This window comes from Crinia signifera, chromosome 11 (assembly GCF_055691185.1).
Source record: "Crinia signifera chromosome 11, ASM5569118v1, whole genome shotgun sequence".
Lineage (NCBI taxonomy): Eukaryota > Metazoa > Chordata > Amphibia > Anura > Myobatrachidae > Crinia > Crinia signifera.
This window is the reverse complement of record NC_139227.1, coordinates 49140788-49160638: the sequence shown is the minus strand read 5'-3', so window position 1 is coordinate 49160638 and position 19851 is coordinate 49140788. Positions and strand designations below refer to the sequence as shown.

The 19851-nt window shown below is 44.5% G+C and overlaps 1 protein-coding gene across 1 annotated transcript in view; it reads left to right on the top strand.

Annotated features, from left to right (window-relative positions):
- The window catches only part of CDH13 (cadherin 13), a 524519-nt gene that overhangs the window by 281060 nt on the left and 223608 nt on the right, over positions 1–19851 (top strand). The window contains exon 5 of the mRNA XM_083164015.1: positions 7927–8079. Within this exon, the coding sequence (XP_083020141.1) occupies positions 7927–8079 (153 nt within the window). The remainder of the gene's footprint in view (positions 1–7926; positions 8080–19851) is intronic.

The following is a 19851-nucleotide window of genomic DNA, read 5'->3' as shown; positions in this document are numbered from 1 at the left end:
CGGAGCTTTATTGATCTGGAGACCCCTGAACGCCGCCTTCAGCTTTGTTCCATGGCGTATTGACTGATTAAACCTGTGGTTTAATGATTGCAGGTGTCGGCCGAAGCGTCCCTTTCATGGCCAGCCGGGGCTTATCGCCTCATTGCTCCTGAGAGATGAATGCCACCTTTTGAGCTTCAAATATTTATGAAGTGAGCAGATAAAAGCAGCACAGAAGGAAATATAGAAGTAATGACGCTTTTCTAGCCATTAACCATGAGATAAATAGCCGGCTGGAGATTTGGTAGTGCGCCTGGGGAGGCGTCAAGTAAAAGGTGGCAGTTCTTCATTAGAATTTGACTTTTTGATTTTTCTGATGTTAAGATTAAAAGGTTTCAGTGTATTGCTGTTCTGATTGTATTGCAAACAACTCATTCCTGTCATTAATCCTTTGGTTTATGGTCCCCGCTGTTTTTAAGGGGGGGGGTTTAATAAGAAAAAAATCATTAGGGCCTAGGAATTCCCCCAACCCGAATATGTGGCTCCCACAAAATCAAGTGGACCTTCCGGCCCCCGCAGAAGGACTAGGTAAGTCTCCTGATTTTATGGTGTCCTCGTCCTGCTGCACACTTGGCAAGTGCTGTGGTCCCTCCTTCTTACATCGTGGGGTACAAAGAAAGTAGTATGTAACATAGGGCCTTATTCTGGTCTGTGCTGCCGGAGCCGATTTGCGGCCAGGACCGTGCGTCCTAAACCCCGCCTTCCGTACGGATTGCTCACTCCGTCCGAATGCGGTAACCTGCTGACCGCACGGAGCACGAGTGGATTTCTCATGTATACACCTCCTCCATCTCTGGGAACCTCCCCCATCATTCGATGGTCGCATACCATCGAATGTAGGACCGAGTGGTCAGGCAGCTCCCGCGAGCTGACATCGGCAATGTCATATGTCCGCCCCCTACACGTGCGTCACGGCCGCATTACCATACGTACGCCCAGCATTTTCATGGGAACGCCCATGAAACGCGGGGCGTATGCATATGTTAATGAGGCCAAACAGCCCTTCACGCCCCTCTCCTCCCCCTGTTCGTAGTGTAAACAATTCATGCGGAATTTGGACGTATGTCCCTTTCGCACAAGCGCAGATATGCCTCTGCACATGCGCAAACACAAAACATCGGCGGAACGAACGCACGCGGACATATCCGCACCAACCAGAATAAGGGCCATAATGAGTGTAGGCTGTAACATGTGAAGGAGAGGGGGGGGTCCTATTATCCACCATCATTTTCTCCTGAAAAAAAAAAGGTCCAATTTTTTGAATGATGGACATTATTGGGCTAACCAATTAAAGCCCTTGCTTCAGAAAAAAATGCCCCATTTTGGGGGAGGATGACACATGGGCTCTGGGACGAGTATCCGGAACTAGGTGTTATGGCAGCCCTGATGGCGGCTTATTGCTTATGATGCTTCGGATACATAATCCCTGGTCAGTGCCCGCTGTCGGGGATAATTACAAATTAATTAGCTTCAGTAATTAATTGGACACCACCATAAGGGGTGGATTCAGTAACCCGTGACAAAAAAAACTGCTGTTTTGGTGATATTTAACTAAATATAACATACTGTATGGGCAATTCAATTAATGTCCGATATTATTGGAATAATGTACCCAAAAAGCACAGCCTGAACCATTCCCTGTTTCTGAGATTCTAAAACCGCCACCAGACAGACCCCTGCACTCATGTCATGGTCAAACTCGCTTAGATGAAATCCCGTCACCTTCTGATGTTTGGCCTGGACAACAGCTGAACCTCTTGACCATGTGACATGTGCATACTGTACCTTTAGGCTGATTATTACTAGACCTAGGGATTTGTTTATTAAACTATACATATGTATCCCATGTAACTCTGCTCACGTTGGGTGCCTTGTACTATGTGACTAGGATGCACACAGATACTGCACTGATAAGTGCATAGTTGCCTACCCTCCTGCATTCTGCAGGAGACTCCCCGAAATAGCAGCAATCTTACTCATTAGTCTAGCAATCTCCCTCATTTCACCTAGCGCACATTACATCATAGTTATCTCCCCTCCTGCATTCTGCAGGAGACTCCCTGGCATAGCAGCAATCTCCCTCTCTCCCTCATTAGTCTAGCAATCTCCCTAATTTCACCTAGCTCACATAACACTGTTACACCATAGTTGCCTCCCCTCCTGCATTCTGCAGGAGACTCCCTGACATAGCAGCAATCTCCCTCTCTCCCTCATTAGTCTAGCAATCTCCCTCATGTCACCTATCCCACAATACACTGTTACATCATAGTTATCTCCCCTCCTGCATTCTGCAGGAGACTCCCTGACATAGCAGCAATCTCCCTCTCTACCTCATTTCACCTAGCCCACATTACACTGTTACATCATAATTACCTCTCCTCCTGCATTCTGCAGGATACTCCCTGACATAGCAGCAATCTCCCTCTCTCCCTCATTAGTCTAGCAATCTCCCTCATGTCACCTATCCCACAATACACTGTTACATCATAGTTATCTCCCCTCCTGCATTCTGCAGGAGACTCCCTGACATAGCAGCAATCTCCCTCTCTTCATCATTAGTCTAGCAATCTCCCTCATTTCACCTAGCCCACATTACACTGTTACATCATAGTTACCTCTCCTCCTGCATTCTGCAGGATACTCCCTGACATAGCATCAATCTCCCTCTCTACCTCATTTCACCTAGCCCACATTACACTGTTACATCATAGTTACCTCTCCTCCTGCATTCTGCAGGAGACTCCCTGACATAGCAGCAATCTCCCTCTCTACCTCATTTCACCTAGCCCACATTACACTGTTACATCATAGTTACCTCTCCTCCTGCATTCTGCAGGATACTCCCTGACATAGCAGCAATCTCTCTCTCTCCCTCATTAGTCTAGCAATCTCCCTCATGTCACCTATCCCACAATACACTGTTACATCATAGTTATCTCCCCTCCTGCATTCTGCAGGAGACTCCCTGACATAGCAGCAATCTCCCTCTCTTCATCATTAGTCTAGCAATCTCCCTCATTTCACCTAGCCCACATTACACTGTTACATCATAGTTACCTCTCCTCCTGCATTCTGCAGGAGTCCCTGACATAGCAGCAATCTCCCTCTCTACCTCATTTCACCTAGCCCACATTACACTGTTACATCATAGTTACCTCTCCTCCTGCATTCTGCAGGAGACTCCCTGACATAGCAGCAATCTCCCTCTCTACCTCATTTCACCTAGCCCACATTACACTGTTACATCATAGTTACCTCTCCTCCTGCATTCTGCAGGATACTCCCTGACATAGCAGCAATCTCCCTCATTAGTCTAGCAATCTCCCTCATGTCACCTAGCCCACAGTACACTGGTACATTTTTTGGAAAAAAAGGAATGAGAGACAGATAAATTTACATTGTATCATCAGCACCATTTCCCAGCACGTTACCAAGTATAGAATGTCTTATTGACTGCTTTGGCGCTCATCTACATTTGGATATAGGTCATTTTACAAGATTCCTCTCAGATGTAGCAGTACGCACTCACAATCTCTTTTCTCAATCTCTCCATATATGGAACTAGACACGCCCTTTGGGAGGAGCATGACACGCCCCCTCAATGGGGCGCTGTGCAAAATTCTATTTCCAACTATAATCTCCCTGAAACTAGTTTTCAAAAGTAGGCAAGTTTGGATAAGTGTGATATGTGACACTTGTATAGTGTGTGTGTGCGTATGTGTTTGTGTGTGTACACGGAGAAGAACATAACTTGTATTGGATACAAGCTGCTGCAGCGGCTACATTGTAATAGTTCCTGTACAGACACTGATACATACAAGTGTTGTGGTATACGACTTGGACTTCAGTTCTACAGTCCATAGGATGGGCACTAATTGGTCGACAAGGACTTTTAAACGATCGATATAACAATGGTCGACACATACAACATGAGGTTTCCGAATTGATTTAAATGATGGCGTGACAGTAGCAATGATGCATGAGGCCACATCTATATTTGCAGTCACTCCTGATGAATCCTACATTACTTATATACCAGGGCCATCTCTATTCAGCGTAACCCCAATAGGTAGAAGCAGCCTCTTTATATGTGGGCGCAGCTCTGGGTAACCAGACTTGTTCCTTCAATGCAGCAGAATTCTATTTAGACTTGATCCTCATCCGCAGACCTAAAGCGCAGCATTGGGGCAGAATTGTCCATGCAGGAGCTACAGTAAGGGATGAAGTCACCGAATTACATGTATTTGGCTGAGCGGAGCCTGGAAGTGTCCCCCCGTTACCTGACACCACCACAGAGAACATATGCATCAGCCGCAGGAAGGACTAACTTGGCAGCGCTCAGGACCCATGTAAACATTTCATCTGGCCGGGGACCAACACAAACAGCCCAGTCCATGAATTATAAAGTGAGGTCCAGGTCTGAGTCTGAGCTAGGAGGCAAAAAGGGCCATCGTTCTACACACGTTCCCTACTGCGCAGGAACACTGGCCAGCGGCGCACTAAGGCGAAGGAAGATTTAAACGGGCAATATTGGACTGGCACCAGTTTGTCTCATTTCCAAAACAGCATCATTTTCATCTCTGTAATATCTTATACTGGGTGCAGCTGCTGGTTTCAAATACATTACAGTAGGGTTTAAATATTATTATAACAATTACTATTTTTCTGTTTATATAACTCCGTTATGGGCAACTGGTGACCACCCCCCCCAAGTGTCCCCCACATTCCCCAGCTACACACTGTATGTATTAATTGTTGCCTGTAATACAGTGCTAGGCCTGCTGATATGGTATTACAGGTGGATGCCTCTGTCATTGATTACAGTGATGGTAAGGGGGCATATTGCTATTGTCGTGGCATTTATATGTCAGAATTGGCAGCCCGATCCACACCCTTCACTGGGCCTGATTCACACCCAGGTTTGGACTGGCCCACAGGGGAAACTCCTGGTGGGCCCCAATGTTTGGGAGCCCTACCTGATCTAGGGGCTATAGTATATTTTCTATAGTGCATTGCCATTATTAATCTGGTACATTATCATACAGTACATGCTCTAGCAGTATATTTACTATATATGCCATGATATTGCACTCTCTAAGGGTTTGTCAAACCTCTGTTGCAATTGGCCACACCCCCTATGGATATTAGCCACACCCCGAAACAAGGGTCCCTCTCACTGCATTCCCCTATGGGCCCTTCATGTCCCAGTCCGACACTGTTCACACCTCACACTCACTAGTGCAACACTGCTACTTTACCTTATGGGGCAGCAAATATCTCTGAGCAAGATCCCAGCGCAGTGGATGTTGTGCAGAATTAGCCGGGTGAATCTTCTGGCATCAATTAAATTCCTTCCAAAGAGGGAAGTGCTGCCCTTAGGAATCCGATACACTTGTGGGCCCTATATACTTGGGGCCCTGGTGCAGACCTTGGATGTATCCGGTTATCTATCACTAAACTATGTGATCTTCAGGGAGTACATGAGTAATATCACATTGGAGCCATTTTCAGTGATTGTGAGGGAAGAGGTAGACCCATTGCCTTGGTACAGTATTGAAGACCATTTTGTAAGGTACCTTGTGTCTCATTGATGCCTCTAGTTACTAATGAATTGACAGGTTCCATTCTCGGGTATATCGGTTCAGCAACGCATCAGTGCGCATTAATAATAACAGGGCCGACAGTGCTAGGAGGTCGATAGTCAATAAATCAACACCAAAAGGTGTACATGCACATAGTCGACAGACAAAAGATAGGCATTGAAAAGGTTGACACATGAAAAGGTAGACATAAGTTTTTCACAGTTTTTGTGTGTATTAATGTCCACACCTGAGCATGTGGACCCCCAATACATGTAGCCATGCTCCGGGCATAGTGCCCACTCACTCCGCTATTGCCACGCTTGGCACACTACCGCTCCCAATCATAGTCCTCGTGGGTGGTAAAGTATGGAAATGTTCCAATAAAGAAAAAAAAATATTGTGAAAAACTCAATGTTGACCTTTTCATGGGTCTGCCATTATCATGTTGATTGTTTGCTTGCATCAACCTGTTGTCCATGTCGACCAACAGTGGTCGACCTATTGACTTTTAATACATGTCGACCTTTAGTATAATCCAGATCCTGTGTTACAAGTTGTTGGTGTAAGATACACGCGTCACATTGATGAATGTTAATTACGGAACACAATCATGTTTGTCTGAGAATCCTCATTAATGCTTCCCATTCACATCTCATCCCCCCAGTTCCCTGCTTTGTGAATAGCTTACATAGGAGTCTTACACATAGATCCTGCATTGTCCTGCAGAGCTGGCCTCTCGCACACCACTCAAAGCATTGACCCAAAGGTGGCGATACCCTACACTGCGGTATCATTTTTGATACATTGGAAAATGCAGTAAAACCGGGGTTTTACCGCATTTTCCATTTGATACATCTCGCCCCAAATCTCTCACTTTCTGAATCTCTCATCCTATTACATCTCACCCAATGTGTCTGCTATATAGTATGTACCATATATGATGTACATCCTTATATAATGAGGGCCACTAATCTATGGAAAATCTGTTGTACACAGCATTACATAATACAGCAATAATGGGAATTGTTTGATAATGTTGTATTGCACAGCCATGGCCACCTATAGTATTAGTCAGATCATGTTGTATCGCACAGACATGGCCACCGATAGTGTTAGTCAGATCATGTTGTATCGCACAGACATGGCCACTGATAGTGTTAGTTAGATCATGTTGTATCGCACAGACATGGCCACCGATAGTGTTAGTCAGGTCATGTTGTATTACACCGACATGGCAACTGATAGTGTTAGTTAGATCATGTTGTATCGCACAGACATGGCCACCGATAGTGTTAGTCAGATCATGTTGTATTACACCGACATGGCAACTGATAGTGTTAGTTTGCAGTCACTGTGCCAGAGTCACAAGTTGCACCCGAGTTTGATGCAGTTATGATCCCCCTGCGTGTAACAGCTAGTATTGAACGTAATCTGAGTTGTGCGCATTATGCAAAAAGCCTGCTCCATGATCACTGCACAGTTTCACCGGCCATGTACCTGGTGCAAAATAGTCATGTGTTGTGTGTAGGCAGCGGGCTCAGGTACTGTGGGGTATGTCCTAATGGAAAGGGACGCAGCCACACTACCTTACAGAAAAAATGTCGTTTTAACGTGGGCTGGGGAGACAGGATGAAGCTAAAACTGTTGAAGGGCATGCTGGGATGTGTAGTTCAACAACAGCTGGAGGGCCGAAGGTTCCCCATCCCTGCTCTATTGCATACAGTGTCCTTTATGTAACAAGACCGATGAATACGTTAATGTCCAGGGTTCTTACTAGGTTCTTCTACCGCTCCCCCAGACCCCCAATGTTCTGCAGAGTGGAAGATTGTGGATGGAATTTAGAAACCCCCCTTCTAGAAATGCTGCTTTTGCCAATGCACCCCCCGGCTCAAATGCTTATGCTAAGGACAAATTTGATGGCCCATTTATCAATGAGTCTTAAAAATCATAAGTGATAAAAATCATTGTGTATTATAAATAGTGCTGCAGCCAATCAGCTCCCAACAGTTATTTCTCAACACCTAGCAGCAGCTGATAGGCAGCAGCAACATTAAGCACACACAACAAGCTTTAACACTCTTTGTAAATGGGCTCCTATAAATATATCCCTATGTTTATACAGTCACAACATAAAATGTAGTTCCGGTTCTGGCTTTCAGGCCACCAGTTTGATCCTTCCACTGTAAACCATGGGCCATTTACTTACTTTTCGGAAAACACATGCTGAGGCATCTTGCGGTATGAACGTGCACTATACTCAGTGCTTGTGATGCTATCATTAAAGTGGATCCATTTTCTCTTTCAGGTGGTGGTCAGCGATAGGATACAGGGATCACGGTTGCGCCTGTTTGGAAAGGGCGTGGATGAGGAACCCAAGGGCCTATTCAGAATAAATGAAAATACAGGAGAGGTTTCGGTGACGAGGGCACTTGACAGAGAGGCCATCGCATTCTATCAGGTAAGTAACAACGACAGACTGTGACATCTGGCTTCATTAGCTGAACATTGTTACTGTATCAGTTCCTAGTCAGTGTATCTTTTGCATATCTAATTGGATACAGTACCTGGGGTGGGGGGGGGGTGGACTTTATCCCTATTGCAGCTTGTGGGCAGGGGCGGGGCTTGAGTTAATAGGGGGGAGTTTATATTGTCTTATTACAGTGAGCAGAGCCTATTGTTACTGAGTGCGTCATCACCAGCAGAGCGTGCACCATTAGTGTGTAATAGTGAGCAGATCCTGTTGTTACTGAGTGCGTCATCGCCAGCAGAGCGTGCACATTAGTGTGTAACAGTGAGCAGATCCTGTTACTGAGTACGTCACCACCAGCAGAGCGTGCACCAGTAGTGTGTAACAGTGAGCAGAGCCTGTTGTTACTGAGTGCGTCACCACCAGCAGAGCGTGTACCATTAGTGTGTAACAGTGAGCAGAGCCTGCAGTTTTGTTTTTGTACCCCACTCTGAATGGGGAGCTGCTCCAGTAAATAAATGGATATGGGGTTTGGTGCTAGGAGAGCTAAAATTTTAAAAGTATACAACGTGACAAATATGACAATATAATACTAAGGGGAGTGGGAATGCTGATACAAATGAGGGTGACCTTGTGATGGAAATTGGTGCAATTAAGGTCCCCATATCCTGTTAGCTGGTTCTGTTAATCCAAAGTTTTTCAAGACTGTCCTGAAGACCCTGGAAGTGCAGAGCAGGTTTTCCAGACTTGCAGCAGATACTGAATAAAGGCAGGACAGGGGGGCTTTGGGAGCTGGGATGCAGCAGGCAGGCTGGACTGGGGTAGTTGTGTGTTACAGGAGCTGGTACTGTAGCTCTTACTTGTGCATTGTGAGCTGAATGATTGTAAAGTTGTATGCTTTTTTAATGTTAGCGCTCCTAGCACCAAACCCCAAAGTGAGCAGAGCCTATTGTTACTGAGCGCATCATCACCAGCAGAGTGTGCACCAGTAGTATGTAACAGTGAGCAGAGCCTATTGTTACTGTGCGCGTCATCACCAGCAGAGCGTGCACCAGTAGTGTGTAACAGTGAGCAGAGCCTATTGTTACTGTGCGCGTCATCACCAGCAGAGCGTGCACCAGTAGTATGTAACAGTGAGCAGAGCCTATTGTTACTGAGTGTGTCACCACCAGCAGAGCGTGCACCAGTAGTGTGTAACAGTGAGCAGAGCCTATTGTTACTGAGTGTGTCATCACCAGCAGAGCGTGCACCAGTAGTATGTAACAGTGAGCAGAGCCTATTGTTACTGAGTGCATCATCACCAGCAGAGCGTGCACCAGTAGTGTGTAACAGTGAGCAGAGCCTATTGTTACTGAGCGCGTCATCACCAGCAGAGCGTGCACCAGTAGTGTGTAACAGTGAGCAGAGCCTATTGTTACTGAGCGCGTCATCACCAGCAGAGTGTGCACCAGTAGTATGTAACAGTGAGCAGAGCCTATTGTTACTGAGTGTGTCACCACCAGCAGAGCGTGCACCAGTAGTGTGTAACAGTGAGCAGAGCCTATTGTTACTGAGTGTGTCACCACCAGCAGAGCGTGCACCAGCAGTATGTAACAGTGAGCAGAGTCTATTGTTACTGAGTGCATCACCACCAGCAGAGCATGCACCAGTAGTGTGTAACAGTGAGCAGAGCCTATTGTTACTGAGCACGTCATCACCAGCAGAGCGTGCAGCATTAGTGTGTAACAGTGAGCAGTTGCCTATTGTTACTGAGTGCGTCACCACCAGCAGAACGTGCACGTGTAACAGTGAGCAGAGCCTATTGTTAATGAGTGCGTCATCACCAGCAGAGCTTGCAGCATTAGTGTGTAACAGTGAGCAGAGCCTATTGTTACTGAGTGCATCACCACCAGCAGAGCGTGCACCATTAGTGTGTAACAGTGAGCAGAGCCTATTGTTACTGAGTGCATCACCACCAGCAGAGTGTGCACCATTAGTGTGTAACAGTGAGCAGAGCCTATTGTTACTGAGTACGTCACCACCAGCAGAGCGTGCACCAGTAGTATGTAACAGTGAGCAGTTGCCTATTGTTACTGAGTGCGTCATCACCAGCAGAACGTGCACGTGTAACAGAGAGCAGAGCCTATATGTGTAGATAAGTGCAGAGCACTCGTTAGTCCTGCACTTTGTTCCTGTGCTTCAGCGTCTTTACACTCTGGGAGATTACTCCTAATTAATTTGTACCTGCTCCTATTGTTTTTTCTTCTTCACAAATGGATGTTAATGTGTCTCTTATATCCTGCCTGCTCTGCAGAAATGCTCACGATCGCAATTAAACCTGCAGTGTAACTATAAAAATAATAGAAACACTTTAGTAACTTCAGTATACAAAAAGGATTTAAATACTAGTTGCTTTAGACCACATTCATTTACATTACATGAGCATTACAATCCTCCCACCGTCTGCTGCAGCGGTCACATCTACGCCTCAGCCAGTGTCTGCCATTTGTGAGCAGGCAAAGTCTCACCCCCCTCTCAGACTGACCCTTGCCCTCATGCCTCACTGCCTAAACCTAACCCTCCCTCCCCACAGCCGGACCCTGACCTCCTCCTCTTCCCCGTAAGCCTAACCTTACTCCTCCTCTTACATGTGCTTAAACCAAGCCTCCCCTCCCCACAGTCAAACCCTGACCTCCCCCTCACCCCACAGCCTAACCTTACTCCTCCCCTTACATGTGCTTCAACCAAACCTCCCCCTCCCTACAAGCAATCCCTGACCTCCCGTTCACCTCACAGCCTAACCTTACTCCTCCCCTTATATGTTCTTAAACCATATTTCCCCTCTGCCCACAGCCAAACCCTAAACTCCCCCCACAGCCTAACTTTACTCCCCCCTTGTAAGTGCCTAAACCGACCCCCACTTCTCCACAGCCAGACCCTGACCTCCTCCTCTTCCCCGTAGCCTAACTTACTCCTCCCCTTACATGTGCTTAAATCAAGCCTCCCCTTCCCCACAGCCAAATCCTGACCTCCCCCTTTCCCCGCAGCCTAACCCTACCCCCCCTTGTAAGTGCCTAAACCAAACACCCACTTCCCAAGCCTTACCCTAACCTGCCCTGCATACTTACTGATTGGGATTTTGGTATTTCGGCACCCTCACCCCTGTGACGTTCCACCACGATCTTCTGATGGCAGTCATAATGCCGGCTTCAGTATCCTGACCCCCAGGACCTTGACCACCAGGATGCTACCCGCATCCCAATTAGTGTACATCCCCTCGCATGCCTCGCTTCTATTGCCATGCTTCAGGTCAGGTGTCCCTCTCCGCACCTCTGTGCCCAGCGCACTTTACCCTTCCCAATCACAGTCCATATGTATAAAAAGTCCAAACCTTAAAAAAATCATGTTGACCTTTTCTTATGTTGACCTATTGCTTCTGTCTACCCTTTGACCATGTCAACCGTTTGCATGTTGACCACGTCGACCTTTTGACTATCAACCTAAACATTGCCAGTCATCCACCCAGAGACCATCCCATGCTGTTTCATGTCTTAGGGGGTTATTCTAGTCCATTCTTTCTGACAAAATCCTTCTTAGATGGACAAAACCATGTGCACTGCAGGTGGGGCAGGTGTTACTTGTGCAGAGAGAATTAGATTTGGGTGGGGTTTTTCTTCAAAGTGAGATCTATATTGAAGTGTAAAATCATGCAGTCAGTATTTTCCCTGCACAGAAACAAAATAACTCACCCAAATCTAATTCTCTCTGCACATGTTACATCTGCCCCCCTGCAGTGCACATGGTTTTGTCCATCTAAGAAGGATTTTGTCAGAAAGAATGAACTAGAACAGCGGTTCTCAAACTGTGGGTCATGACCCCAAAGTGGGTCCTGACCTTCTCAGCATGGGGTCGCGACTCCATGTTTCTGACCATCAGGCTAATGACTTTTCTAATCTCAGTGATTCAAGGAGTCTAAACAATCTGTTATATATGTGCTGTCTGCTGACTACACATGTAATGGACCTTCTGCGGTAACTTGCTGGGGTCCTGTCATTATATTTAATGTCTAATGGGGTCCCAGAGCAAAATAGTTTGAGGACCCCTGAACTAGAATAAACCCCTTAGTGATGAGTGTGAAGGAGTTGGCAATAGGGGTCTAATATGGGGGTCTGCGCAGGTGGACAAATAAATCACCCCCTGATCTAAATCATTAATCATATTAGAAGTCAGTGCAGTCATCCAGTATGCTGCTAATCTATTTACTGTATTATATGGTCCCGCAGCTCCCCTGTTACTTCTAATGTGCTTATACTGGATGAGATAATGTTCCCTTGCTGCAAATTATATTACCTAGAAGGAGTGCGAGAGCGAGGACACAGGAGCTGACTGCAAAGCGATGTCGGCAGAACAGGAAATACATATTTATAATTTCATGCAGATGTCTGATTTAAATATTGTATTAATCAACTGTATGGAGCTGATGATAAATACCTGCGCCAGGGAGCGATCTGGGCAGGAACTGCATGTGTTTGACTGAGCGTGCAAGAGGAGAAATCATCGCCCGGCCTCTCACCATTAATCCTCTCACCCGAATTTAGCTGCCTCTACTATTTTTTTAATTTAATTACTTAGATAATATCAGGAGATTTTTAATCCCGATGCCAGGCTGATGAGAGATGAGCGGCGGGTTGTTTTTTTCTTTCTTTGTAGGATGATGAAGAACACTTATTTTATTGCTCCTTGCTTCGGAAGAGGTAATCACAATTAATAACAATAATGGGCGGTGTGTTAAATTGATTAATCTTGTGTAGGAACTGCAGAATGCCACATATTCTCATTCATCTTGTTTATAGAGCAGCGAGCATCATGTGGGAAGGAAAACAATGCAGGTTTTTAGAATATGCTGCTTCAAAAATTTGTGAACTGTGAATTTGGAATATTTTGTTGGCATGTCAGCACGTCGGCATTCACTGTGTTGACACGTGCAGCATTTTGACATGGTGAAATGTTGACCAAACATTCTTGTTCGGTTTTCATAACCAAACCCGCCACTAGTGCCTTACTCTGTTTACCCTACTGCAGCCCCACCCTAATCCTCCCCCTATAACATAACGCCTCTGACCATCTAGCTATCATAATGCCTCTGACTATGTACAGTACGTAGCTACAGTATAACACCATTAACATAACACCTCCGACCATGTAGACCAATAACCTAACGCCTTTGACCATGTAGACATCACACCAATAACATAATGCTTCTGACCATGTAGCTATCACACAAATAACATAACACCTATGACCATGTAGACATCACACCAATAACATAGCGCCTCTGACCATGTAGCTATCACACAAATAACATAACACCTATGACCATGTAGACATCACACCAATAACATAATGCTTTTGACCGTGTAGGCATCACACCAATAACATAACGCATCTGACCATGTAGACATCACACCAATAACATAATGCCTCTGACCATGTAGACATCACACCAATAACAACATTCTGAACATGTAGACAGCACACCAATAACATAATGCCTTTGACCATGTAGACATCACACCAATAACTTAGCACCTCTGACCATGTAGCTATCACACCAATAGCATAGCGCCTCTGATCATGTAGACATCACACCAATAACAAAGCGCCTCTGACCATGTAGCTATCACACCAATAACATAATGCCTTTGACCATGTAGACATCACACCAATAACATAACACATCTGACCATGTAGACGTCACACCAATAACTTAGCACCTCTGACCATGTAGCTATTACACTAATATCATAACCCCTCTGACCATGTAGACATCACACCAATAACGTAATGCCTCTGACCATGTAGACATTACACCAATAACATAGCACCTCTGACCTTGTAGCTATCGCACCAATAACTTAATGCCTCTGACCATGTAGACATCACACCAATAACATAACACATCTGACCATGTAGACGTCACACCAGTAACTTAGCACCTCTGACCATGTAGCTATTACACTAATATCATAACTCCTCTGACCATGTAGACATCACACCAATAACATAATGCCTCTGACCATGTAGACATCACACCAATAACATAATGCCTCTGACCATGTAGACATTACACCAATAACATAGCACCTCTGACCATGTAGCTATTACACTAATATCATAACCCCTCTGACCATGTAGACATCACACCAATAACATAACACTCTGACCATGTAGACATCACACCAATAACATAACGCCTCTGACCTTGTAGACATCACACCAATAACATAATGCCTCTGACCATGTAGACATCACACCAATAACATAACATCTCTGACCATGTAGACATCACACCAATAACTTAGCACCTCTGACCATGTAGCTATCACCCCAATAACATAACGCCTCTGACCATGTAGCTATCACCCCAATAACATAGCGCCTCTGACCATGTAGCTATTACACTAATATCATAACGCCTCTGACCATGTAGACATCACACCAATAACATAGCACCTCTGACCTTGTAGCTATCTCACCAATAACTTAATGCCTCTGACCATGTAGACATCACACCAATAACATAATGCCTCTGATCATGTAGATATCACACCAATAACATAATGCTTTTGACCGTGTAGGCATCACACCAATAACATAACGCATCTGACCATGTAGACATCACACCAATAACATAATGCCTCTGACCATGTAGACATCACACCAATAACATAACACCTCTGACCATGTAGACATCACACCAATAACAACATTCTGAACATGTAGACAGCACACCAATAACATAATGCCTCTGACCATGTAGACATCACACCAATAACATAATGCCTCTGATCATGTAGACATCACACCAATAACAACATTCTGAACATGTAGACAGCACACCAATAACATAATGCCTTTGACCATGTAGACATCACACCAATAACTTAGCACCTCTGACCATGTAGCTATCACACCAATAGCATAGCGCCTCTGATCATGTAGACATCACACCAATAACAAAGCGCCTCTGACCATGTAGCTATCACACCAATAACATAATGCCTTTGACCATGTAGACATCACACCAATAACATAACACATCTGACCATGTAGACGTCACACCAATAACTTAGCACCTCTGACCATGTAGCTATTACACTAATATCATAACCCCTCTGACCATGTAGACATCACACCAATAACGTAATGCCTCTGACCATGTAGACATTACACCAATAACATAGCACCTCTGACCTTGTAGCTATCGCACCAATAACTTAATGCCTCTGACCATGTAGACATCACACCAATAACATAACACATCTGACCATGTAGACGTCACACCAGTAACTTAGCACCTCTGACCATGTAGCTATTACACTAATATCATAACTCCTCTGACCATGTAGACATCACACCAATAACATAATGCCTCTGACCATGTAGACATCACACCAATAACATAATGCCTCTGACCATGTAGACATTACACCAATAACATAGCACCTCTGACCATGTAGCTATTACACTAATATCATAACCCCTCTGACCATGTAGACATCACACCAATAACATAACACTCTGACCATGTAGACATCACACCAATAACATAACGCCTCTGACCTTGTAGACATCACACCAATAACATAATGCCTCTGACCATGTAGACATCACACCAATAACATAACATCTCTGACCATGTAGACATCACACCAATAACTTAGCACCTCTGACCATGTAGCTATCACCCCAATAACATAACGCCTCTGACCATGTAGCTATCACCCCAATAACATAGCGCCTCTGACCATGTAGCTATTACACTAATATCATAACGCCTCTGACCATGTAGACATCACACCAATAACATAGCACCTCTGACCTTGTAGCTATCTCACCAATAACTTAATGCCTCTGACCATGTAGACATCACACCAATAACATAATGCCTCTGATCATGTAGATATCACACCAATAACATAATGCTTTTGACCGTGTAGGCATCACACCAATAACATAACGCATCTGACCATGTAGACATCACACCAATAACATAATGCCTCTGACCATGTAGACATCACACCAATAACATAACACCTCTGACCATGTAGACATCACACCAATAACAACATTCTGAACATGTAGACAGCACACCAATAACATAATGCCTCTGACCATGTAGACATCACACCAATAACATAATGCCTCTGATCATGTAGATATCACACCAATAACATAATGCCTCTGACCATGTAGACATCACACCAATAGCATAACACATCTGACCATGTAGACGTCACACCAATAACTTAGCTCACATGACCATGTAGCTATTACACTAATATCATAACCCCTCTGACCATGTAGACATCACACCAATAGCATAGCACCTCTGACCTTATTGCACCAATAACATAATGCCTCTGACCATGTAGCTATCACACAAATAACATAACACCTATGACCATGTAGACATCACATCAATAACATAATGCCTCTGACTGTTTAGACATCACACCAATAACATAATGCCTCTCCCGTGTAGACATCACACCAATAACATAGCGCCTCTGACCTTGTAGCTATCACACCAATAACTTAATGCCTCTGACCATGTAGACATCACACTAATAACATAATGCCTCCATGTAGCTATTACACAAATAACATAACACCTATGACCATGTAGACATCACACCATTAACATAACGCCTCCGACCATGTAGACATCACACCAATAAAATAATGTAGCTATTACACTAATATCATAACGACCATTATTTATTTATTAACAGTTTCTTATATTGGGCATCACGAATGGTGTAATGGTTAGCATTACTGCCTCACAGCACTGAGGTCATGGGTTCGATTCCCACCATGACCCTAACTGTGCGGAGTTTGTAGATTCTCCCCGTGCTTGCGTGGGTTTACTCCGGTTGATCCGGTTTCCTCCCACATTCCAAAAATATACTGGTAGGGCAATTGGCGTCCAACAAAAATTAACCCTAGAATGTCTGTGTGTGCATGTACATGTGGTAGGGAAAATAGATTGTAAGCTTTACTGGAGCAGGGACTGATGTAAATGTTCAACTATACTCTCTAAAGCAGGCATGTCCAACGTTGGCCCTCCAGATGTTTTGAAACTACACATCCCAGCATGCTTTGCAATAGTTTTAGCATTCTCTAATAGCAAAACTGTGGCAATGCATGCTGGGATGTGTAGTTTCATAACATCTGGAGGGCCAACGTTGGACATGCCTGCTCTAAAGCTCTACGGAATATGTATTCGCTATATAAGAAACTGTTAATAAAATAAATAAATAATAGCGCAGACATATTCCGCAGTGCTTTACATAGAATATTTGAACATTCAAATCAGTCCCTGCCCCAGTGGAGCTTACAATCTATATTCCCTTCCACATATACATGCATACACAGACATTCTGGATTAATTTTGTTTGGAGCCAATTAGCCTACCAGTATATTTTTGGATTGTGGGAGGAAACAGAGTACCCGGAGGAAACCCACGCAAGTACGGGGAGAATATACAAACTCTGCGCAGTTAGAGCCATGGTGGGAATTGAACCCATGACCTCAGTGCTGTGAGGCAGTAATGCTAACCATTACACCATCCGTACTGCCCCGGACCATACAGACATTACACCAGTAATGAAATGCATCTCTATTAAAATTCATGTACAATTTCTCATAAGCTCGGAGTGTCGACGTGGTATAGACGGCCCGTACTTCTTATTAGTGGTATAGTCTCTGTAGAGTAAGCTGCAATATACAATATCCATTTAACAGGTCCCAGAAGAATTTAGAGAAACAAGAACTCTGTTCCCAGAAAATGTAATATAAATGAAACGTGTCAGAATATTGCGTCGGCAAACTCGCTGCAGGATAAAATAGAACCTTTACTGGCATCAGGCCTTAAAGTCTGATATTTTTGTGTGTGGTTTAAAACCTGGCTCCATGGTACAAGGACATCGGGACACAATGTAAAACACTAGTTTGTCCTTCCCGTCACCATGAATCTCAGTGTCCGCCTTACATTTGTACAGGACGCCGCAATGTGAGAATTACTATTGTGTGTATATCTCAGTAACATTATAACCGTGTAGTAATACGTGTCCGCGTCATAAAATCACATTTCATTCCCAGATTTGGAGAAGGCACCGGGGCCATTACTCCCCCAATACGTTCTCATTGAGGAGTCGTTACCAGTAAGAGGCCGATTCAGTGATATCAAGATGATACGTCAACAGTGTCTAGATATACAGTTAATATGTCAATAGACACAAAAATGAAAATAATGACAGCGCCCAGACCACTGCAGCCTAGGGATACACCTTGAGATTCCCAAATCTCAACACATAGACAGTACAAAAGAAATGTTGTTCCAAAATGGCGCTGTGGTCTCCTCTTTTAGGATGTGTGATTTTATTATCACCAATAGGGTGGAATCAAATCTCCCTCCTTCCGTCCAGTCGTTCTTAAAGACAACCACAACTGACCTGGGTAAAATTCCCTATGTGCCCGTAATGGTTTCTTTAATTTTCCACGACCTCTGCATGCATAAGTGACGGTGCCAAATCAGTACGATCACCAGGACCCCATGAAATGTGAACTCACCAGAATCAGGTGCCCTATGTGCATTCCCACAGGTAGACAGCTTACTCCATGGAATTTTTGCAGTATCCAAAAAATTTATTTCCAACAATAAAAATACATAAAATGGATAAAAAGTGGGAAGGAAATCCCAAGGTGTGTGGCGGTCTGGGTTACCTCCCAATCCGGATGGAAGGCCGCCCAGTTGCTGAAGATGGTAACCAGCACCTACCACAAACCTCTAGGGTATTTCTCTTTCTCCTCCAACCACCAACGCGTTTCGGGCTATGTGAATAAGCCCTTTTTCACCATCTTCAGCAACTGGGCGGCCTTCCATCCGGATTGGGAGGTAACCCAGACCGCCACACACCTTGGGATTTCCTTCCCACTTTTTATCCATTTTATGTCTTTTTATTGTTGGAAATACATTTTTTGGATACTGCAAAAATTCCATGGAGTAAGCTGTCTACCTGTGGGAATTCGGAGGCAAAAGAAACCTTTCCATGCACATAGGGCACCTGATTCTGGTGAGTTCACATTTCATAGGGTCCTGGTGATCGTACTGATTTGGCACCGTCACTTATGCATGCAGAGGTCGTGGAAAATTAAAGAAACCATTACGGGCACATAGGGAATTTTACCCAGGTCAGTTGTGGTTGTCTTTAAGAACGACTGGACGGAAGGAGGGAGATTTGATTCCACCCTATTGGTGATAATAAAATCACACATCCTAAAAGAGGAGACCACAGCGCCATTTTGGAACACCATTTATTTTGTACAGTTAATATGTCGACACCAAACGTTCAATATGCAGAATGTCTACATTGACAAAATGTCAACATGGACTAGGTCTATTTGGACAAAATATTGACACACATAAGATGTTGACATGAAGTTTTTCCATTTTTGTTTCTTTTTTTGGACTTGATTCCATCCATGTGGACTCCAAATGGCATTGGTAAAGTGTGCCAAACGCAGCATGCCGTGCAAGGGGATGCGTTACACTAATTGGTGGCCCAAGTACTCAGGTGTCGACATTGACACACTAATTTTTTTTTAATGAAAAGCTTATGTCAACCTTTTTCATGTGTCAACCGTTTCCATGTTGACCTTTTGCTTGTTTCGGACATTTGTCACCTTCCACTGCATGTCGACGTTTTGGCATTGTCAACA